The sequence below is a fragment of the Quercus lobata genome, chromosome 6 (genome assembly GCF_001633185.2).
Source record: "Quercus lobata isolate SW786 chromosome 6, ValleyOak3.0 Primary Assembly, whole genome shotgun sequence".
Lineage (NCBI taxonomy): Eukaryota > Viridiplantae > Streptophyta > Magnoliopsida > Fagales > Fagaceae > Quercus > Quercus lobata.
The window spans coordinates 32,685,989-32,710,118 of NC_044909.1; the positions used below are offsets into that span (position 1 = coordinate 32,685,989).

The following is a 24,130-nucleotide window of genomic DNA, read 5'->3' on the forward strand; positions in this document are numbered from 1 at the left end:
AATAGTTTATCTAACTTTTTGCTTAAAATAGAAAATCATATAAGACCCGCAAATAGTAGGAAAAAAGATGAAGTAATAAGTTGGTTTACAATCACAACCCAAACACACTTAATAGTTGGTTTACAATCACAACCCAAACACACTTAATATGGTTACAAAGAACAATAGCTGTCAAAGTTGAGTTGAATTGTTAAATATAAGAATTGTAAAGAGTTAAAACAAACTAATAGATAGAAGTATTCTGAGCAATAATAATTAAAGTTCACTTAGCAATAATAATTAATAATTTTATTTTATTTGAAAACTATGGATGATTTTCAAGATTTCATCTTAGCAATAATAATTACTATGTTCATTGTATTATGAAACTATATGCCAAATGAACTAATAGTTTATATTTTATTTTCTTGCTAGAATTATGGACAAATTTGTAATAAAGAAACATTGTAGATCACAAGATTCATTTTCTATCTAAGATTTATCTTCTTATTGAACTTCTTAGAAAAAAATCTTCGAGCCGCCACTGGAACGTTGTGAGTCTGGTGACCCTAGAAGAATTCATAAGGAATTATGGGCTTCCAAATCCTTCCCATCTAACTCGATTTGATGTGAATAGGATCCTTTCTATTTTATCCATTTACAATGAAGATTGTAATTGTCATTTTCCAAAAAAAGATAGAAGTGTACAGCAATTTTAAATGATGTGTAACAGTCTCTCTGTGTCTTTTTTTTTGTGTGTGGGGGGGGGGGGGGGGGGGGAAGTCTCTCTATGTCTTATAGTGCACACATATATAATGATAAATATTCAATTTCGTCATGTTATGGACTAACCTTATTCGAACAGGCGAAATATAGGCTTAGCTTCTCCTTACAATACACGCAAATTGCTTGGCACCTTCTTTCTATCCCTTTTATCCGGTATTATTAGCAAATGATCTCTTTGCCTTTCACGTTAGTGCATGTATAGCTAATATATATTATATTATTTAAGTTTAATTATATTATTAATTTTATACGGGAAACGTTAATGGTTTAAGAAATATTTTTAAAATTTTTATGAGGAAAAAAGACAATTAATCTTTTAATAGTTTTTTTATGTTCTCCATGAAAATGGTTGCAAAACTTTTTTTAAATAATTAACAATTACTTTGAGAGCACTCGTTAATATGACCAAGGTTGTCAAAATCAGGATCCTACGTAAGATCGTTGAAAGTAGGTGGGATCGGATCGTGAATCGTAAGATCCTAAATATTTTTAGATTTAAAGCAAAAAACGCATTGATAATGACTTTGTATGTTGAATAATCACATAAATTATAAATTCATCCATAAAAAAAATAAATAAAAATAAATAAATAAAACTAAGATTTGCGTCATATGATGTAATTTGCATGTCATACATTGCTAAATCTATACTAACGAAACAAATATATTTAAGTTTTGACCCAATGTTTCTAAAAAGTTCAATAAATGTTTAATTACTTTGTATGTTGAATAATCACGTAAATTATAAATTCATCCATAAAAAAAATTAAAAAAAAAAAAAAAACTATGATTTGCGTCATATGATGTAATTTGCATATCATACATTGCTAAATCTGTACTAACGAAACAAATATATTTAAGTTTTGACCCAATGTTTCTAAAAAGTTCATTAAATGTTTAATTAGCAACCAAATACCAAAATATTTATCAAAACATATGGAAAATATTTTCCAAGTTCTAAGTTCCAAGTTTGAAATCCAAAATAAATTAGCAAATGGAAACTAGCTAACTACAATATGAAATCCAAAAGTAAGATGAATATTAAGGTGAAGTGAATATTTAATTATTCTCATTCTAAGGTTCCTATAACTACCGTCCTAAATTCCTAATCATCATCATCCATTTCATCATCTATGTAGACATTATATATTTGTATACAAGAGCAGCAAAAGACATCAAGATACAATTTCACACTCAACTATTCAAGTTATACCACTCAACAACAATTAAAAAGTATGCTAAAAAAAAATCAATCAATCAATATACAAATACAAGCATAGCTGATAAAATTATATTATAAAAAATATTTTAGTAATATTATAACACAAATTAGTATATTGATCAAACAAATTTAATGACATTATAGCTTAAAAGACAGCAAAGCCAACATCAAATTCTTCATATAGAAATGATGAAGCATTCCTTCATTTTGATTACAAGTGAACTAGAAACTAGAAAACATTTGCTTAGGTTAACATAATTTTTAAAAATAAAAATAAAAAGTCATACCATCACAACATGAAAAAATAAAAACTTCAAAGTTTTATCAAAACCAAAAAATTATCCCATAAAAAATAAAAATAAAAAACCAAAAATTTATGTTTTTGGTAGGATCGGTAGGATCCTATACGATCCTACGCGATCCTACGTATGATCCTACCATTTTTACGATCCTAGTGCGATCCTAAACGTTTTGGTGAGATGAGATCGTAAAATCGTGCGATCTTACGATCCAAATCACGATTTTGACAATTATGAATATGACCCTAATTTATATTACTGTCATATTTGTAATTGATATTTTTGATAGCTTTTTATATTCTCCATTAAAGTAGTGACAAAAATTTCTTAAAATGATTAATAATTGTCCTAAGAACACTCGTTAACATGAACTTAATTTATATTACTATTATATATGCAATTGAAATAGTTCCACAGCCTTATACAGATATCGATTATCAAAATTATGATCTAGCTTTGGCTTATATCATCATAATTATTCATAAGCATTCTGGGCTTACCAATGTCCATGTGCATGAATATCAACAAAGTTTACTTACATTCCTATAAAGTATGAATGATACCTGGAGTGCTGTGGAGAGTTTGACCGTTGTGAATTTGGTTTTATGTTTCCGGCTGGAAATAACAAATGGTAAGGCTAGCCTTAGTTACGTTTTGCAAAACATACTTCTAGACTATGGTCCTCTACACTAATCTTATAAGCTTGCCTAAGACTTGGTCCTCAACATTATATATCTTTTATTTCAAAAAATTACCATTTCAAAATTTATTATTTTAATTGAAAACAAAGAACTAATAAGAAAAACTTTCTTGATGTGCTTACTTCATAAGCAAGACAAATATACGAAAATTCAGCTATTATCCAAGTCATTTATGTACTTTTCTCATATTAATTTATGGCATTTTTTTCCATTGGTAAGAGCAGGGAAAATTGTGAATTCTCTGATTGTTGAAAATGACAAACTAAGTTTAAAGAGAAACTGCAAGTGAAGACATATCCATGTAAATTATTGTACTTTCCTGATGATATTCCTCCAAATTTAAGCAGAAAAATTAAATTGTAACAATTCCATTGCTGACTAAGAGGCATTACTTAACAGGGGGAAAAATGACAAGGAAGAAGTGTTCAACTCAACAAATAGTTCTAATTTATAAGCATGTGAGAATTAGACTTTGGCATAATTATATGATGGGTCATTAATAAATTCAATTATATGACTTATAAATTGATTAATTTAATTATATGGTTAAATTTAGTTGAGAAACCTATTATTCGGCACCTAAATAACTATACATATGATTTATTTTGGTGTATCTAAAAGTCTCCAAAAAAAAACTCTAAAAAGAATAAAGATATTAGTCAAAAAAGTCCAATTAAACTGACGAATTTTGGTGCGCACCTTCTATGCAGAGAGATCATGATTCATGATGGTACAAAATTGACAACGAATCTGCTAGGCGTGAAAAAACAAAAACAATAAGTTTTGACGAATTGAAACACAAAAAACTGCAGAGAGAGATGAAGAAATTATATTCTTATTTCAATGAAATGTGTAAACTACATTCAGTACCAAATTTAAAAAGAAAGAAAACAAATGTGAAACAAAATAAGGAAAAAAAATTAACAAACAAACCATGATTTATTTTAGCAACCACCATCACCCTGGTGATATACCACAGACAACAACACTTTGTCACCCCTAGTCCTAGAGACAGAAGTCCTTCCGCACAAATATCCTCCAATATAGAAGACCATTCACCATCCTGATCACGTGGTCAAGGAATGAAACGTTGTATATCATCATTTTAATTTTCTTTTCTTTTTTTTCTCTCTTTTGCTTTTGAACATGCTAGAAATTGGTTGCATAAGTTGGGTTTATATAGGCTTCAGCAAATGTGAGAATATTTATTACTCAAATTTTCAAATATTACAATTCATATTATGACAACCAATATTATGCTATATTGCTATGATATTGTTTCCATACTAAGCAAACGTAGGGAGTACACAAACCTTTAGCATTCACAATGTCCTTCTATATATTGTAGGTGCAATATGAACGTGAATTTCACTTTTTTTTTTTTTTTTAATTTATAAAATAGCAAATAAGCAAATATAACAATTATATTCACAGTTGGCTTTTTTATTCTAGAAAACTAATTGCAAATGTGTCCAAGGTTCCTTTGTATTTATAATTGTCCCCGATTTTTCATGTAAAAATCTTGCCAATTCAAGCAAAACCCCGTGAACAAGTAACAAAAGCTTCTAATTAGGACCTACTAGATATTAGGACAGAGATGCCAATATACCTTCAAGTTCCAATCACCGCCAGTGATTTTTTTTTTGGCTATTATTAGAAAATTTTAATTACAATTTTCCCAATTGCTGTAAATTTCGTAGGCCACTAAATAGAAATTAATATTGTCAGACTATAAAAATTAAAGGCCATGAATGCTTGGCATCTCAAAAATTCAGAAGAGAAGTATTAGGAAAAATCCTGAAGTCCATTACATGCCTAAACTCATACTCTTATATGTTATCAATTTTAAATGATTGATTCATTTGTTTTTACAATTTATGTGAATTTTTGTTGCTTTTAGTTAACAGAGAATCTTTGAGGATATGTATTGAAACAATTTAAATTTTTGATGGTTTTAATTTTTTTTTTTTTTTAACTTTTAAAATACTCCCATGCATTAAAATGATTTAAAAATTTGATGGTCTTAATAAAAATGATATGTACACTAAGAAAATATTGAATAATATAATAATTAAATTGAATAATAAAAACAAAAGAACAAAGATTACTTCAAGATACATGGTGAAAAGCACATTGTATAAGACCAAATTTTATTTTTAAAAATTACAATATATTATAAAATGATATAAACAAATAATGAAATATTTTGGAATTTCTTGAAACTTTTAATAATTGAATTTTAATTGAGATAGTATTTTAATTCTCTAAAACTTCAATAATAATAATAATATACCACTGAGGGTAAAATACCTTAATAATCTCCATTGGACTTATAATGAGTAACATGACGAAATTATGTCATACTGTAACACTTTTACAGAAAATTACATAGTGCAAGCACAACGTGTAAGACTTGAATTTTCTTATTAAAATAAAAAATTTATGGTAAAATATTAAAATGGTATAAAATAGTTTATAAAACTTCTTTTAAATGTTATAAACTCTTGCCAGTAAAATTTTAATAAGAATAGTATTTTTATTTTTATTTTTTTGAAATTTTGACATTAGAATTTTAGTTAGTAACTATGTTAATTATTTAATGTACTTATATGCTTTACATGACATAAGGGGTAAAAAAGAGAGAACAAAATGAAATGGTGTCTACTTGGTGCAATCACAAATGGTAGGACATAATTTTTATTACATCATACATGATATGATATGATATGATATGATTTAAACATGAACTTATATAGTATTTTATTTAATTTTGAATATATTTTCTTTGACACTAAGTGTGTGAAGGAGATTCGATTCTAGATGCTACACTTACTCTTACAATTTTAGAATTTAAATTGAAAAGACTCCAAACTGGGAGGAATTATGTAGTTTTCCAGAGTCTTTGATGAAGTTATAAAGGGTAGTTACTTGACGCAAGAAGAATATAACCACTTGTCACAAAGAGAAAATAAGTAAATAACCACTTGATTGCAACCATGACTTCAAGTACAAGTAGTATGATGCACAGATTAATTATAAATTATTATATAAATTTTATTTTTTATAAGTTGGTAGGTTCAATAATGTGAAAATGGGGTTTCAAACCTTGATTTTCCTTATAAATGATAATAATCAATATTACTGAGCTATCTTACCAAGAGTTATATATAAATTATATTAAAAAAAAAAAAAAAAAACTATTGTACTAAGAGTCCGTTTGGGTACAGTTTATTTAGTTAAAATTGAATTTTTTTACTGAAAATACTGTAAATAAAGATAAAAAGAAGCTGAAATAGTTCCAGAAAGTGCAATGAGACTCATAAATAATAGTAAAAATAAGCTGAAAAATAACATAAATAAGTTAAACAATAAAAAAGCTAGTTTTTTAAGCTAATACCAATGTAATCTAAGTGTGCGTTTGGATATCGTTTATTTTACTGAAAACTGAAAACAATAAAATATTAATTTTCAATTACTGTTCATTAATGAACAATGCAAGAGGTGCTAGACTTAAAAAACAAAAAGAAAAAAAAAAAAAAAAAAAAAACGCAAACATGATGAACGCAGATGCCAATCCAAACAGAGCTTAAGGGCTCGTTTGGTACGTGTGTTTAAATAACAATTTTCAATTTTTTTAGAAATACGTGTGAGTGAAAAGTGTGTGAAAATACGTGTAATATTGTTTAAAAACTGAAAACATGTGTTTGAACTCCTGTACCAAACAGGGCAGTTTGTCAATGTTGTACTATGGCTCACATGGTTATACGTGCAATTGTGCATGGTTAATTATTTGACGGAAATCACATTTTCGTCTCTACATTTTCAGGCGATTCCCACTTTGATTCCTAGATTTTATTTTTACCGTTTTTAGTCCCTATCCTGAAAAATGTTTCCCGTTTTGGTTCCTGCCGTTACATCAGAGACGGAAAATGCACACGTGGCAAACAGCAGAATTAAAAAAAATATTAAAAATATTTTATTTTATTTTAAAATAAAATTTTAGTTGTCAATAATTTTAAAATAAAAATATTAAAAATTTTAGTTAAAAATAATTGTTTTTCATGTTCTTCCCCCAAGAACATGGTTGCCCAACAAATAAAAAATTCAAGATTTTCTTCTCTTTTATTTCATTTTCTTAGCATCTAAACAAGCAAAAACATATAAAAAATCATGATCAAACTCAAATACTCTAACACAATCAACTAACAAAACCCAAAACACAACATTCACTCTCTTTCACAGGAGGTGGAGCCGGTTCAAACATCTTTTGTTGCATAGCCAGAGAAAGAGAAGAATACAAAGGCACTACTTTAACAGGTCCCACGCCAATTCAAAGAAGCCCCAGCCATCGTACACATCCCAGCACCATTGAAACAACCAACCCACACCGATTCAAAGAAGCTCCAGCCACTAAAACAACATAGCACCACTAAAAACCCACACCAATTCAAAGTCAAACAAGCCCCAACCACCGAAACTAACCCAGCAACACCGAAATCAAGCTAAACCACACCGATTCAAACCAACCCACCATCAATTCAAGCAAGTCCCAGCCACCGAAACCAACTCAGCACCATCGAAATCAAGCTAGACCACCACTGATTCAAACCCAAAATCACGGAATCAACATCTATTGAAAGCCACAATTTCAAACCCAAAACACAACAAATCGGAACCAAAGCAACCCACAACAGTAAATAAACCGCTGTCTACCAGATTCAAACCCACGACGGTGAGGGTGATGGTGATTTATGAGAGAGAGAGAGAGAGAGAAAGCCTCCCAGGAACTTTCATAAGTGGCACATCAAAATAACTCTGAAATTTTTCAGCCTCAAGAGTAGCACTCATTACAACTAGTTTCAGATCAAGTCTATTTGTCAACACTTGCTTCAGAGTCCAAACAGAACATCAGTTGCCAACGTTCTTTCTGAGATTTGATCTTCTCTCTCTCAACCCAGATGGTCACCGTGGTTTGATCTGACTAGCTCATAATTGTGTTTTGGTGTATTTTATCGATGAGGATTGGCTTTGAGTGTTGGTATTTTATTTTTGATCTACCCATGTATTTTTTTTTCTGGGCAATCATGTTCTTGGGGGAAGAACATGAAGAACTTATTTTTAACTAAAATTTTATTTTATTTTATTTTATTTTAAAATAAAATATTTTTAATATTTTTTTAATTCTGTCGTTTGCCACGTGTGCATTTTCTGTCTCTGATGTAACGGCAGGGACCAAAATGGGAAGCGTTTTTAAGGATAGGGACTAAAAGCGATAAAAATAAAATCTAGGGACCAAAGTAGGAATCGCCTGAAAATATAGGGACGAAAATGTGATTTCCGCCTAATTATTTTTAATGCACTAATTTTTGCTTTAACCAAATTATTCAGTGGATTCCAATTAGCTCAACTGGTAAAGTCTTTGATGGTTGTATAAGAGATTTGGGGTTCAATCCCCGCCTACACCAAAAACTGATTGGTGTCTTGGTCTGATGATAATGAGCTATCATTAGGAGCGGACGCCATAGGTTGAAACTCTCTCAAAAAAAAAAAAAAAAACCAAATTATTCAATTCCGCGGACTTACCGACCATTAAAAAAAAAAACTAGTTATCATTTTTCTCCGCGTGTTGTACTTGTATCCAAAAAAAAATAAAAAATCTCTCAGGGTTCGTTTGGATAGAACTTATTTTGCTGAAACTGAAAACTGAAAATACTGTAGCAAAATAATTTTTAAATGTGTAAACAGTGTCGTGAGACCCATTTTTAATGAAAAAGTGACTGAAAATTGGAGTTTGTGGGTCCCGTGAATAGTGCATGGATGCACTGTTCACGGGAGAAAAGTCAAAATCTGCGGCTAGGGAAAAAAAAAAGAGAGAGAAAACGCGCAAATAAGAAAACGCAGACGCGCAACGTGGATCCAAACCCCACCTCAATGCAACAAACATAAAATGTTTTTCTTCCACTTTATTTTAGCTTGCACTTGGATAGAGACGTGAAATATGTAGGTAGTGATCACTATTAAATATTAATTAGGATATGTGAAATATACATATAGACATATAGTGATCACTATTAACTACATTTTTTAAGGTTGCACTAGGATAAAGATATATGAAATATGAATGTGGCGATCACTATTACCTAAAATTAAACAAAATATACATAAAATAAATATATTGGGTGTGTGAGTGAAGTCTCATATTAAATAATGATGATAATAATGTATGATTAATATAACATAATTGAATACATACCACTAGGCGAGGCCTTTTGGATTAAAATATGTCTTTATATATTATATTAACTAGTGTTTAACTTGCACAATGCACGAGATTATTTTATGTATGAGAAGACAATAAATTTAACATAAGACACTCATTTATGTTGTTTGTATGTATACTATCTATCAAATACAATGAAAGAGATAGCAAAGAAAAAACCAATTCTAGAGAACTAAACAACATTGATTATTAAGCATAGAACATGGGAAAAAATTAATTATGATAAAATATTTAAAATCCTTTAATTATAGGTATAAAATCTAAGAATTATAAAGAATTTCTATTAGTATGGTATTACAATTTTCACTTATTGCTAAAATCCACTGCTATCATAATCTAATAATATAAACATGATCTGATAAAAATCCTAAGATAACTCTATAAAACAGCTAAACAAAATCATGATATCATAAAAATTTTAGTAATAAGTTAGTCTTGTTCCTCTTCAAAGATTTTTCTTATTCAATGTTAGGTTTGGGTCTAATTGGGTTTTTAGTTAAAACCCAATTATTACTTGAGTTTACTGGGTTTAATTGGTTAGTGTCTATTTGACCCAAGTAATAATTAGGTAGGTTTATGATCAATTAGAGTGAGTCGGTTTGGGTGGGTAAATGAGTTTGAGCTTATTTTGCCGCCTCTACTAATAGATAATGAATCTCAATGAAATACACTTCAACTAATCCATCTTCTCGACAAATGACTATACTACTCTCATATTTTATTATTCCCCACAAAAAAAAAAAAAAAAAAAAAAAATCCTCTCATCTTTTATACCTATACTTTCATATTAAAGACACAACAAATGAGACATCCTCTCATCCTTTATACGACTATGCTATCTAAAGACACAACAAATGTGTATGCTAGCTAGTCCCCTACCATAAGAACAAGAAATTCTCTCATCCTTTATACCTATACTTTTATTAAAGACGCAAAATTTGGCTATGCTTGCTAGTTTAGAGTCCAGATCATCTATCTCATTTTTCTTGTCTTACTCTATACTCCATCAATAAAAACTTGCCACATGTCCGCCTATTTAAATTAAATATAATTTTCCAACTTTACTCATTTCAGTTTTTTAAATAAATGAAATATAAACTCAAATAACCCCAGCCACCCTAGCAGCCTATCCCTACTGACCACGACCACCACTAGCCTTCGTTGATGGGGAATTGGAAGAGGCAGACCCACACATTCATGATAAACTTCTCTCCTATACATATCAGCAATACTTCTGATTGATGAAGTCTTAAGTGAGTGATGGGTAGTTGTTGACTTTGGCCTTGAAGCCAGGGAGTGCATAAAGATCAACGCGCCCAAACTTGTCCTTCTTCACTAAGCCATATAGTGAACATGCAAGGCGGTGCAGTATCTAAGAACACCACCAAAATATGGGTCAAGTTTCCAAGCCAAAACCACATGGCTGTGTGCCTTTTTGTAATTCCCCAGAACCCATTCCTCCTACGCCATTGTCAATAGTACCTTCGTCGATGTTGCTTCTAGATCTGTTGGCCGATGGTGGGGATCGAGCTTTAGTGGTTTCCATGACCGACAATGATGAGGGTGTCGTCTACCGATACCGGCCAAGTTTTGGTGGTGGTGGTAGGGAGGTGTTTGGGTTTTATTATTATTATTATTATTATAGGAGTTTGGGTTTTCTTTGGGTCACTGGCCGGAAGTGGTGGATGGCTGGTTGAAGGTGGTGGTTGGATATTGACGTTGACAAAGGCAAGTGGTGGTTGCTAGTAAGGATGGGATGGTGGGGGTGGTTAGGGTTATTTGAGTTTTTTTTTTTTTTTTTTTTTTTAAAATTGAAATAAGTAAAGTTGGAAAATTAGATTTAATTTAAATAGGTGGACATATGGCAAATTTCTATTGGTGGAGTATAGAGTGAGACAGGAAGAATGGGACAGATGATTTGGACTTGCTAGTTCACTCCCATATTTTATTAATGCTATTTTGGGAAGTTTGGAGGGAGAGGAGAGGAGAATAGAGGAGAATGGTTACCCTTTATCTTATTTGAATGTTTTTAAAATTAAGGGGAAGGGAATAATTAGTCTTTTATTTGATTGGGATTTTTAAAAATTTAGGATGAGAAGGAGAGGAAATGATTAAATATATTTAAATAAGCAAATTTACCCCTATTTGAAAATGGACTTGCAACATTGGTCTACGATTAAAATGATTAATTTGTTAGATTAAATAATTATGACTATAACGTGTAATATTTTTAGGAATTAATTATAGAATACAACTTCTCAAACATGGATCACTAGCTTTGTTGTTCAAGTAATTGTCTCAAGTGGTTTTTAACTCTCTATTAAAAGCACATTGTAAAATTTAAAAAACCTTAATTTTTTTTTTCAATTCTAAAAAAATCCATCCTTAACTGATAATAATTAAAGTAAGAAAAAATGTTTGGTTTGTTTGTTTACTCAAAAAATCAACAAAATATTTTATGTTGAGTGTTTCTTTCATTTATAATTTTTTTTTTTTTTGCTCATATCATGAATTTAATTTTTCTTAATGCAGAAAAGAAAATATTTTCCTAAGTCCATTCTAATTAACAACCTACAATATAGATATTTGAGGGTGTGAGAAAGAAGAGTGAAAGAGCATAAGAGAGAGGGGCAAAGAGCATAGCATGAGAGAGAAGAGAAAGAGGCAGAGAGTAGCATGAGAGAGAGAAGAAAGAGGCAGAGAATAGCATGAGAGAGAAGATAGAGCATGAAAGAGAATAATTTGTGCAAGTGTATATTTTGTAATTGTTATAAATGATGAAGGGTAAAATAAATAATTCAAAATGTTTAATTAGGTCCAAAATTACTCACCTCTACTCTCACTCTCTACAATTTGGGGAATTAAAAATATGGGGTTAGAAACCCTCCAAATCTCTCCTCCTCCCTTGAAAAAAATCCAAACAGGGTAAATTAAATTATTCTCCCTCCCTTTAATCTACTCCCCTCAATTCAAACAAAGCATAAAGACATAACAAATTACCAAAAAAAAAAAAAAAAAAGGTCATCCTCTCATCCTTTATGCCTATACTTGTATTAAAAACACAACAAATGACTATGCTAGCTAGTACCCTTCAATATTTTATTAAAGACTCAACAAATAACTATACTAGCTAGTCCCCTTCCCCACCAAAAAAAAAAAAAAATCCCTTCCTTTATACCTATACTAAAAATTGGGCAAAGTTTTTGGTATTTCTACAAAATATGAGGGAACAAGAAAATAAAAGAAAAATGTTAACAGATGCCTTAAGAGCATTCCCATTAAGGATGCGAAAAATGGTATATGCTAAATTTTACCATCAACACACAAAAAAAGCCACTGCATCAAAGATTTCAAATGGTAAAATTTTTAACACACAGCTACAGTGAGCTGTTATCAATAACAGCTCACTGTAGCATAAATCTTAAACAAAAAAATTATATTTTATTCCAACGGTCACATTTCCCTTTCTTTTTTTATTTTTCTCTTCTTTCTTCTCTCTCCTCTCTCACTTTCCTCTTCTCTCTTTCCCCGTAGCTTCTGTTTCTCTCAATTTCACGGTTTGAGCTCCTCCCCTCCAAGGTTCGTCGGTCAGAACTTCAAAACCTAAATGCCACTGGAGAATAAATCCTCTTCGCCTTTGGAGTGTTGCCGTCGATATGGAGGTAGAGCTTGACGATGGGGTGATTGGGTTTGTGGGTCTGGGTTCACGGGTCTCTAACCGGCGTGGGCATCAGCATTGAGGGTAGATTGGCGTGGGTCATCGGCTAAGAGTTCGACGTCAAGTTGATGTGCTTTTGGTCTCTCTCGATGGTTGTTTTTCTTTTTCCTTTTCCGATTTTGGTGGTGATGAGGTTGTGGGTTTGTGATTTGGTTGTGATTTTGGAGGGTTGTTTTTCCTTTTCTTTTTCCAGTTGTTGGTGGCGAATGGTGATAAGGTTGTGGGTTTGGATTTGTGAATTGGTTATGATTTTGGTGGTTGGTGGTCATGGTTGTGGGTGGTGGTGACAATGGCAGTTGTTGTAGCTGTGGTGGCGCCAGCGGGTGGTTTTATTTATTTTTTTGTTTTCGATGGTGGTGGCCGGCAGCAGCTAGCTGTGGGTGTGGGTTTGCAAAGAAAGTGGTGGTTTTCAGAGAAAGGGAGAAGCATATAATAAAAAAAACAATATTTAAATGAAGTGCTAAAAGCATTGGTTTAGAAACTATTTTTAGAAACATATTACAAGAAAATAATAAAGTAATTAATTTTTCTGAAAGCTTTTTATATTTCTCATGAAAATAGTGTTAAAACTTTCATAATATGGTTAATTAACAATTGTCTTAAGGACATCCATTTACATGATCCAAAAAAAAAAAAAGGAAAAACAAAGGAGAGAGAAGTATGCAACAAGAAGAAGTACATTGTGGAATATAGAGATCTCTGATTATTTCCTTTCAATCAAATTACTTAGTAAAATCTTCCCAAAAAAAAAAGACTAGGTAAAAACAAAAAATAATATTTTTCTATAGACTATAATTCTTTTGTATACTAACATGACAAGCTTAAATCGCTTTAACGTAGCAAAAATGCTCCATACTCCAACTCAAATAACATCTGTGAATGAAATTTGTTTAGAATTTTGCTTATTCAGGGAGACTCACCTTCGTGGGCTCCCTTCTTTTTTGAAAAAAGCCATCCTATAAGTGGTATTAATGGCTTCTTCTTCTTTGTCTTCTTAACAGAAGGAGATCTCTCTGGTACTTCATCTTTATTGATAATAACTTGAGCCAATGAAGGAGGGCTGGCAAACTTCACATATCTCTTTTTTTGAAATTCCTTTGCTTCTTCATTTTGTATATTGATGTCCACTTTTGTTGCATTTTCAATGAATTTGAGGTCTTCGAGGTTAGGATCAACTGGCTCTTTTTGGAATTCTAATGTCTTCAACTCTTGTAGCTCTTTCTTTGATTGCTCAAGCTCTTCTCTAAGAGAATTTATGCAATTTGCCATTAAGCTACCTTCTTCTTTGGCTTTTTGAAGGCTTTGCTTTGTTTCTTCAAGCTCAGCTGTTAAGGCCCCAATTCTGGATTGAGCTTGCCCAGTTTCACGTGCTCCAGCTTGCATCTAAAAGAGAAATGTACATTAAAGTGCAAAGTGCATATTTTTCATTTTGAAGAATGATACTTCAAATTTTCAGTCCCCCCTTTTCACTCTAAACATTCATCCCATTCATAATATTCACAACAATCAATTTGCTCTGATTGACACATCAATTTGAAAGAATCATATCAATGTGCCACATGCTGTCTAAATCGAATGTTAAATGAGATAAAACTTGAGTATAATTATGAAATTACATTCATCACTCATCAGTTGCAATAAAAAATACAATTCCCACTAATTTAACTGTCAATTTAGAGTATCTAGGATATATCGATACAATAATTTCCAATTTAGGTATCAATCAAGTAAATTAATAGTTTAAAGGGATATTGTAAATTATATAAAAGTTTAAAGTAGTAAAGTGTAATTTGACCTATGTATGTATTATTATAAATTTAACACAGTTTCCTTATTTCAATTTAAAAAAGAGTTATGTTTCTCAAAAAAAAAATTAATAATAATTTAAAAGAGAGTTAAAAGGCACAAGTAGTCCAATTCTCATCTTTGATCTCAAAGTTACTAATGAAAGGAAGAGACCAGAAAAGTTAGTTTCCGATCCATCTAAGGTTGGTTTTTACTTTGTGAATTTCCTTTCATCTAGAGGAGATTTCCACTTTGTGAGACAGTCAGTGCGAATTTAAGACCTCTTTTATTGAATCACTAGCTAAAACATTTTTATTTTTTTTTGTAATTCCTTTTGTAGGGTATATATTCTATAGAATCATGTTTTTATGTTCAAAATGTAGCTTCCTTCACTTGCTTCACAATGTGATTGCAAGGAGAAATCATTAACGCATGGAAGGGGCCCATTTTTTTTTTTTTTCTTTTTTGGTGAAAAAAGGGGCCCATTTTTCAAAACCACAGTATTTTAATTATTATTTTTTTGATTGGGGTAAGGCAGAATGTTTTTCATTTTGCTTGAAAAGTAAGTGAAATTTTTTAGATTTTATGATATATGATTAAAATAATATCACGAAGAAAATGTTCCTGATTGGCTGATTCAATTAATTTTATAGATTTGATCATAAATATTAATTAAATACTATCTTTCATATAAAATTGAAATTAGTTATATATGTGTAATTGAAAATTTTATAAATTTATATAAAAATTTGAATTTAAATTGAGTATTTATATGATATGTGTAATATAACATTTAGTTCTATTCACGTTTTATGAGATAATTTTTTGCTTGATTAAATCTTTTGACCTCTTATTTGAATTTTTACTTCGAATAATAACTTCAATTACCGCACTAAAAACCTTGTGAAATACATTAGATGCCTAGCATATTGGAGTACAACAATTATTAGACCCACAAGTAATAAAATAGTATACTAACCAAGAATCGTTTTAGAAAATTATCATTTCAATCAATCTCTTAAAAAAATCAACTCTTCTTAATTGACATATTTGTGAATTTGCATTACTTCCTACTCCAAATATCAACAAAATACTAGAAAATAAGGGGAAATCAATAAATATATTAAAGAAAAAAATTGATTACTCAATAAAATTACAAAAACTAAGCATATTGAACACATACAACAAAACCTAAAATTCGCTAAACAACATTTTAATACTTATACAAAATATGTATTTTATTTTGGATTTCACAAAAAAAAGAAAAGAAAAGTTTAGCCTCATGCCTTGAATATAATTTTATACGTAACCACTAAGTTTTTTAAAAGTCTAATTTGCTTCACCCTCCCTTAAAAGTTATGATGACATTTGAGTGGAGCTTGTAGTGTACTTTTATATTATAACCTCTTTCATTCTCCCTTGAATGTGTGCATATTTGTTTCTTAAAAAATAAAGTTTTTTCAAAGGATCCAGTGGATAATGATAAGTACAGCAACATATAGCATCATAATTTATAGCAACTAATTCAAATAAAAATATCAATAACTTTTGTTTATTTTTCTCTAAAAAAAATAACTTCTGTTTATATTTAGAATTTCAAACTCTTTATGTTTATCTAAAACGCTTCATATGTACAAATGAGTTCAATATAAATAAATTCAAAGGGCCTTCACTGTATATTTTGGTAAGGCAGTACAAAATCAATACACTTTATTATCTGACTTTACATTTGGAGATGAATTTATAGTTTTTGAAAGGTCAAGCTCCTAATTAAAAGTTTTAATTTCAATAAATAATTCATTCATATAGATTACTAAAACAAATATTAGAGGAGGAGATGAGTAGAGAGGACCTCTTTGAGCTTGTTGGCGTAGATTTCCCCAGCTAAAACTCTTTCCCCGAACAACATTACTGCTTCTTTAACTGACTTGAAAGGCGCTCGCGTGTCAATCTCTGCTCGTCCCATGACCACTACTCCACTCTCTTCGCTATGATCCATTTTTTAGCACTCCACTCTCTTCGCTATGAATGAATGAAGTAGCAGCGATAAGGTTCTCCTTTTAATACAGTGTACAGAGTTACTAAAAGTAAAGATTATGAGCTAGCTCGACTTAGTGGTCGTTGCTAATGGGGGCTGGTGTGGTTTTTCTTAATTTGCTTGCTTAATCAAAACATGGGGCTTCGTTTTCTTCGCGTCCACTTCACTAGAATGCTGTTAATTGAAGTTGACATGAGTTGTTGGAACTATCTTGATTCCGTTAGTTCTATGTGAAAGCACCCCGTGGCTTGATTAAGACTTGCCTACTTTGTAGTGGACACTCACCCCATGCCCATGGGCTCCATCACAGCTCAAGTGGAGCTCAGCTTCGGGATTATCGTGTCGAGAACTGTGAAAATAGGTCCGACCTCATTGTTTTGGGTTATATCAAATTAGTAGGCCCAAATCACTGAAGGCTCAAAAAGGTCTCAACGGCAACAAGGTTTGTCATAACAACGGCCCAATCAACAGACCCAACATCCTTTCGGAAGGCTCAATCAGCAGCCCAACCTTGCAAAGGAGTATCTATCACAATTTGAGGGATTGCGATCGGGCACAATAGTTCTCAATGACTGAGATTGTGAGATAAAAAAAGTAACTTTCAATTTTAACTGTTGAATAAATTAAGTGAGAACAAAAAAAAGTGAAAGTTTTTAGAGAAATAAAAATTGCAATACCCTAGCAATTGCACCTAATCCAAATCTCAATATGAATCCACAGAAGTAGGGTTTGAAAGGAAAGATGGAAGAGTTTGAGCATGTGATATTATATTTCTACCACACTTTTTATGTGAGATGAATTTGCAAGGAAACGCATATACCCCAAAAGGGTGGAAGCTAATCTGTTATAAGGTGCATGACATGTTTATTTCCTTGTCTCGTTAAGCAAATCACCCACCAAGTTGTTGGGAAAACATATGGAAAAACATAGTTTTGTATTTTATACAAAAACACGTAGCAGAAATAATAACAGATTTACTTCATTCATGTGAGATAACATGGAACATCTAGATATTAGAAACAAAGAAGGCGTACCTTGATGCAGTGAAATTTAAAACAATGGAAGATTGAACTTGGAAAGACTTTTAATCTTCACCCCAATTCCACAATACGTCCAAGATGTGTGGTCTCTCAATCAGTTCTATACATACTTGTTCAAGAGAATAACAAAAGTGTCTTGAGAAAGACTGCATGTTTCTCTTTTAATCATACATATATATGTCTATCTACACTTGGCAGATACTTTATTTAATAACTCTTATTAAATAAATAATTGATTATCTAATTGGATTAGCCTTTTGAACCAGCCCAATTGGGTTTTAGTGTGTGGCTTTGAGTGGAACCAAAAGGGACAAATAAAGCTCTAACTCCAATGGGCTTTGAGTTTATCTGTCAACTTTTGACAAGTCCAAAGTTACCATAAATTATATTTAAGTTACATTTGTTTTGGGTGTAAATGATTTTCGAAATTCATTTTACACCTAGCAGCATGTTTGGGTGCACATGTAAAATAAAGTTTTCTAGAAAATGAATAACTTTGACAGTAAAATAAGGCCATTGACTCGGAAAATTATTTACGTTTTTGTTTTACCTTCAAATCATTTTCGGATTCACAGACACCCAAAGAGAGAGAGAAATAGCAAGAAGAGAGAGTAGAGAGAGTGAGCTAGATCGCGCCCCAACCCCAGACTTGCCGGTGAGATCATGCCTTCGAGATCGCGCCGTCCTCCTCTAGGTCAGATCATCACCGCCGAGATCGTCCCGTCAAGATCGTGCTGGTAAGATTGCGCCTTTGATTTTTGAACCGGGTCTAATCGTCACCGCCACCCTCTAGATCGCCTCGTCATTCGCCACTCACTGATTTACTTTCTCTCTTTGATCTTTGATTTTTTTGTTGTTGTTGTGGTGGTGATTTTGTGGTTTTTGTGTTGTGTGGTGATGGGTTTTGTGTGGATAATGGTGGATTTTCTGTAGGTGCAGGTGTGTGGGTGGTGGTGGATTTTCTGATATAAAATTTATTTAGAAGCTGAGAAAATGTGAAGATTTTGTAGGAAAATAGCATTTTCAGAATATTACCAAACACTGAAAATCGTTTTCTGGATTATTTTCCATTGCACACCCAAACGATTAGATTTTCATTTCTTTACAAGAATTCATTTTCTCCTGCATTCATGTTACACTCGAAATTCGATTTACATCGAACCAAATGCAGCCTTAATACAACTATATAAATATAATTACATTCTACGCCTTATTAATAAATTATATCCCAATACTTTGTTATGTAAACATTTAACCTCTTTATAAAAATATTCATAGTAATACAAAGTCATAACGTGTAACTGTCACTCTGAAAATTACTATCTCTTGATCATTGAGTGCGCGATTTAATCCTTTTAAGTTATTCATATATATAAATATATATATATATATTATGAAATTGATATAAACTTTAGTAACTTTTTACTAAAGTGGTTAGACCTGACACTTTGAATAACAAAACCTATTAAACTTATCTCAGTTAAATATTTTATATATCTATAAAGAGACTATGAATTCCATCTTGAAAATATGTGTTTCTTCAACACTACGTGTGATTGCCCAACATATTGAGGTTTTGACTGTTTGTTTAGATCTCACTCCTGATATATCAAAACAACCTATATTTCATGATCGGGTTCACTATTCTCTCAAGATTGAGAATTTATATAAATAAAAATCGTGAGATTTATTATTCATTTGACAGTCATTAATAGAATAATAAATTTCATAGTGATCCAATTCAATATGTCTTATACACTTAAAATATATTAACATATCAACTAGAAGTCTTCACTTCCATGATCAAGATAAATCATCTTAATTGACATGTTATAATCTTTAGATGAAATGCCTAATTTCATCACCGATTACGAACTAAGATTTTGAGTTTACAAAGAATTTGTGATTTATATATTCTGTAACTACATCACATAAATCACATACTATGCATCTCAAGGACTATATGATAATGTCCAAATATTCATGTTATCGTTATTTTAGATAATAATAAAACAACTTTATTACATTTAAAATAATGTCATACTTAGCATACAATAGGATTTTAGGGCACTAATCCTAACGCAAGTTAGCTCCATCGTCATTTATTGCCCTTGATCACTTTTTTTTTTTCGTTCCCATCAAAATTAACCTATTTAGGCATTCTGCAACAACTTGTCTTCCATTTTGTTAAGGGAATAATCTTTCATCTGCGACTAAAACAATAAAGTTGTTTTTCTCCCTTAATTATCCATTCTAGTGATGGAGCTTGAGCCTATAAGGACTAATTAAGAGCTCGTTAGTTAAGGATTGTTGGTGAGTAGGGCATTACAAGGAGAGTAACACATTGTGTATCTTTAAACAATGTTACATCACTTAATAATTTTTTATTTGATTAGTATTTTGTAAATTCAACTACTAGATTATATATTCTTTATATTCTTAACATGTATGCTTGACTTGCTCCTATGGTACCTTAATAATATGGTATTTAAGTTAAGAAACTCAATGACACTGATGTGAATTATGGTATTTCTAGTTCAATTAGGACCAAACAATGACACTTTCCTTTCAAATCGATAAGAAAATTGAATAATGGGTTTCTCTTATAAAGCTACAATACTAACGACTTTATTGGAAAGTGGAATAATGTATGTTAAGTGAAATAATAGATGTTAAAGGTAGCTTGCGTACCAAGCCACCTACTTGAAAAGCTAGTCACCATAAAAAAGTGATTAGGAGGTGACGATGTCTAAGAAACCTTTGGAGAGGAAAAGGTTGATGAAATTAAAGACAATGCATTGTTACATCCTATGCCCTGCATATTCCCCTCTTAGCTTCTCACCACTCAGATCGTTGATAATTAATGCATCCATGACCGAATATAACAACTAATGAGTATTTTCTTTTGTAGTAATAATCTAATGGGTATGTAATTGCCTTATTTGCTATTTTCTTTGCAACTTTAGAGCCTGTCTCTTTCTATAAGTTTAGATTGAGCTATACAACTAAAATGATTTATCTTACTTGTTATTCATAATTTCCACAAATGATTTATTATTTCGTGTGATTGATGAGAAATCTGTTTATAGGTGGTAAAATTTGTACTTTTGTAGTAACCTGTAGCATCAATTCTCTTGATTCTAGGGATGGTTGAGTCCTCCCCTCCTTTTATTTTTCCTCAGTTATAATATTCTTATCACCCCCCCCCCCCCCCAAAAAAAAACTTCCCCGCTATTCAATTGGCCCAATGGGTGTGGCTCCGAGCCTATAACCTTTGGGCTCGACCAGGTGAGCAAAAACCGAGAAAATAAAGACCGAATTTTTTTTCTAAATAACAATAAATATTAAAAAATTTAGTTAATTGTCAAGTTTCAAAACAATGTTGAAAACTAGCATCTCGAGTGTCTAAAACTTGAGTTCCAAGATAAAAATCGAGTTTTTAAATCTCGATTTATATGTGGATTACGCTAAAGTGGGAAAAAATCAAGTTGAAAATCGAGTTTCAAAGACTCGATTTTCACAAATTGAATAAAAACGCCGCTATAAGTCTATAAAACGTCACTATAGGACTCCCTAAACCTATTCTTACAAAATTTTTTTTGCAGAAAAACGCCGCTATAGGGTTTTAAAACGTCACTATAGGTGAATTTTTTTGAACTTAAGTTTTAATAGGATCTCGAGTTTCTAAAATTCGAGATGCTATTTTTCTTTATTGTTTCAAACGTTGTCTAGCTAACTATATACAATCCTTTTGCATTACTATTTTGCACATTACCTCGATAAAGACCCTTTAATAAATCGCTTCTAATGACAAGAGAACTCATTTCCCCTTTCAAATCCTCGATTCTTCGGGGACCTGAGAGACAAAAAGAGAGGGAAGTACGTAACTAAAAGTTAGCGTGAGAGAGAAATTTCTGCTGAAGAAGATCATCACGAAAAATCCTAGGGTTTATTCTCAGTTCTAAATTTAAATTCACTGCAACTTATTTATTCTCCTTAGTTATATTATTATTATTGTATAAAACAATCAATCCCCTCTCTGAAATCTCAAACTGCGAACGAGCTCAACGAACAAGCACTGGTTTTCTGAAAGCTGAAGTATTTCGCTCTGAAACCCTAGAAGTTCGAAGAATTTGAAATTGATTCCGAGTCGTTCATTTCTTGCTCGAGCGGAGTTAGGGTTTTTGTATAGTTCGCCTTCTACTTCGTCACCATGAGTCCTATTCAGAATTTCGAGCAGCACTCTCGGAATCTCGTCGAGCCTGACATAAGTACTCTCTCTCTCACTCTCACTCTCACTCTCTCAAATACGTTAATTTAAACTACGTTTTTGCATTTCTTTACAAAAAAAAAGAGTAAAATTTCTTACAAATTTGAGTGCAAAATTTGTATAGCGTGATTTATTTTCGTTTTCAACAACTTTGATTTTTGTTTTTTGAAACAGCAATTCAGCAAAGGCTTCAGATGGCAATGGAAGTTCGAGACAGTCTTGAAATTGCCCACACTGCTGAGTACTTGAATTTTCTAAAATGCTATTTTCGGGCATTCTCGGTTGTGCTTATACAGATTACAAAGCCGCAGTTCGCGGACAATCAAGAGCACAAGCTCCGGAACATTGTGGTGGAGATCCTCAATCGTCTTCCTCACAGCGAAGTTCTCCGCCCATTCGTGCAGGACCTCTTGAAAGTGGCTATGCAAGTACTCACTACCGACAACGAAGAGAATGGCTTAATTTGCATCCGAATAATCTTTGATCTCCTCAGGAATTTCAGGCCAACTCTGGAGAATGAAGTTCAGCCTTTTCTGGACTTTGTTTGCAAGATTTACCAGAACTTTAAATCGACTGTTAGCCATTTCTTTGAAAGTGGGGCGGTGGGCGGGGAAGATGTTAAGCCTATGGATACATTGTCTTCTTCTTCTTCAGATCAAGCTTTGACTTTAGGCTCTGCTGCTGCTGGGTCGGGACAGCTTAACCCGAGTACACGCTCCTTCAAAATTGTTACTGAGAGTCCATTGGTGGTCATGTTTCTGTTTCAATTGTACAGTCGGCTTGTTCAGACTAATATTCCTCACTTGTTGCCATTGATGGTTGCTGCTATATCTGTTCCGGGTCCAGAAAAGGTTCCTCCACATCTGAAGACACACTTCATTGAGCTAAAGGGTGCGCAGGTTAAGGTATATGCTTCTTTTTATTAATATTATACCATTAAAACTGTTCACTTGGTGAATATTGAAATGTTAGGTAGAGATGTTCTGAATGGTTGATTGGTTTTACGTATAAAAAAAATGTACTGAATGGTTAAGGAGTAGAGCTGAGTTGTATGAACTTTAGCTGATTGTGGTCTGAATATGGCACTATGCCTGCCAGGACTCTTGTATTACTTTTAAGCCTGTAAATTATCTGCATGTGAATTTGACATGATTGAACCATATTCTTATTGTCTTGAGAGTTGGGACATTGAACCTCTTCTATGCCTTATTTTGATAATTTGATAGTTACAATTGGGGAAGGGGGGGGGGGGGGTTGAACCCTAGATGGCTCTGTTGGAAACATCATGAGGTGCCAACCAATTGAGCTGTAAGACTCTTGGCTCTTCTATGCTCTATTGATGGGTAAATAAAACTTTTTTAAAAAACTCTTATTAAAAAAAAAAAAAAAAAATCAAGGCTGGAATGTTCATCCCCCTTGAAAGTTCGATGGTTCCGTTCTCTCCTAACAGTCCACATGATACACAACGGAATAGCTCCCTAAATAACTGCTGTTCAATGCCTGCCAACACCCCTGTCCCAACAATCTAGGAACTTCACCACTTGTTTAGGCATACCCAAGAAACACCAAACATGCTAAACATAAGGGTCCCATAGACTATAGGCTTAAGAACAGTGAAGGAGGTGATCCACCGATTCCCAACTATTCTTACACAAGCACCATTGGTTAATGACACAACTATTCCACTTCCTCAAGTTGTCCAATGTAAGGATCTTCCCCTTAGCGGCTGTCCAAGTGAAAAAAAAGCTACTTTAGAGGGAGCTCCTTCTAAAAAAAAAAAGGGAATAACACTTCCTCTGGCGGTTAGAACTTCTTAATATGACTTAACTTTGAAAGAACCATTCCTGTCAGGCAACCACACCATTCTATCTTCCCCATTCTGGCCAATATTAGCAGAGTATAGAATGTCAAAGAAAGATAGTAAGCTCTCCAATTCCCACTTCCCAATCTTGAATCATTCTAATAAAAAGCACATCCCATTGAAGATCCCCATTTTTCCTACACAAATGATCA

The 24,130-nt window shown here is 32.1% G+C and overlaps 2 protein-coding genes across 3 annotated transcripts in view; one reads left to right on the top strand and one right to left on the bottom strand.

Moving 5' to 3' along the window:
* Nucleotides 1-13,837: 13,837 nt before the first annotated feature.
* LOC115993720 (WEB family protein At3g51220) lies at nucleotides 13,838-16,927 on the bottom strand. The gene is made up of 2 exons (XM_031117677.1): nucleotides 16,622-16,927; nucleotides 13,838-14,367 (listed from the first exon to the last, which is right to left on the bottom strand). Exons 1-2 carry the CDS (start codon nucleotides 16,766-16,768, stop codon nucleotides 13,891-13,893), a joined length of 624 nt encoding a protein of 207 aa, XP_030973537.1. The 5' UTR covers nucleotides 16,769-16,927; the 3' UTR covers nucleotides 13,838-13,890.
* A 4,725-nt stretch (nucleotides 16,928-21,652) lies between these two features.
* LOC115950937 (transformation/transcription domain-associated protein-like) overlaps nucleotides 21,653-24,130 on the top strand; it is a 45,158-nt gene continuing 42,680 nt past the window's right edge. For both annotated transcript variants that reach the window (XM_031068217.1, XM_031068218.1), the window contains exons 1-2: nucleotides 21,653-22,118; nucleotides 22,292-23,022. In XM_031068217.1, the coding sequence (XP_030924077.1) occupies nucleotides 22,061-22,118; nucleotides 22,292-23,022 (789 nt within the window). In that variant the 5' untranslated portion in view covers nucleotides 21,653-22,060. The remainder of the gene's footprint in view (nucleotides 22,119-22,291; nucleotides 23,023-24,130) is intronic.

What these genes read in the sequence shown, in the direction of transcription:
- LOC115993720 (XM_031117677.1), bottom strand. Translation starts at nt 16,768, where the DNA reads ATGGATCATAGCGAAGAGAGTGGAGTAGTGGTCATGGGACGAGCAGAG. An exon ending in ACGCCAACAAGCTCAAAGAG is followed by an intron (nt 14,368 to 16,621) that starts GTCCTCTCTACT and finishes TTTCTCTTTTAG; the next exon opens with ATGCAAGCTGGAGCACGTGA.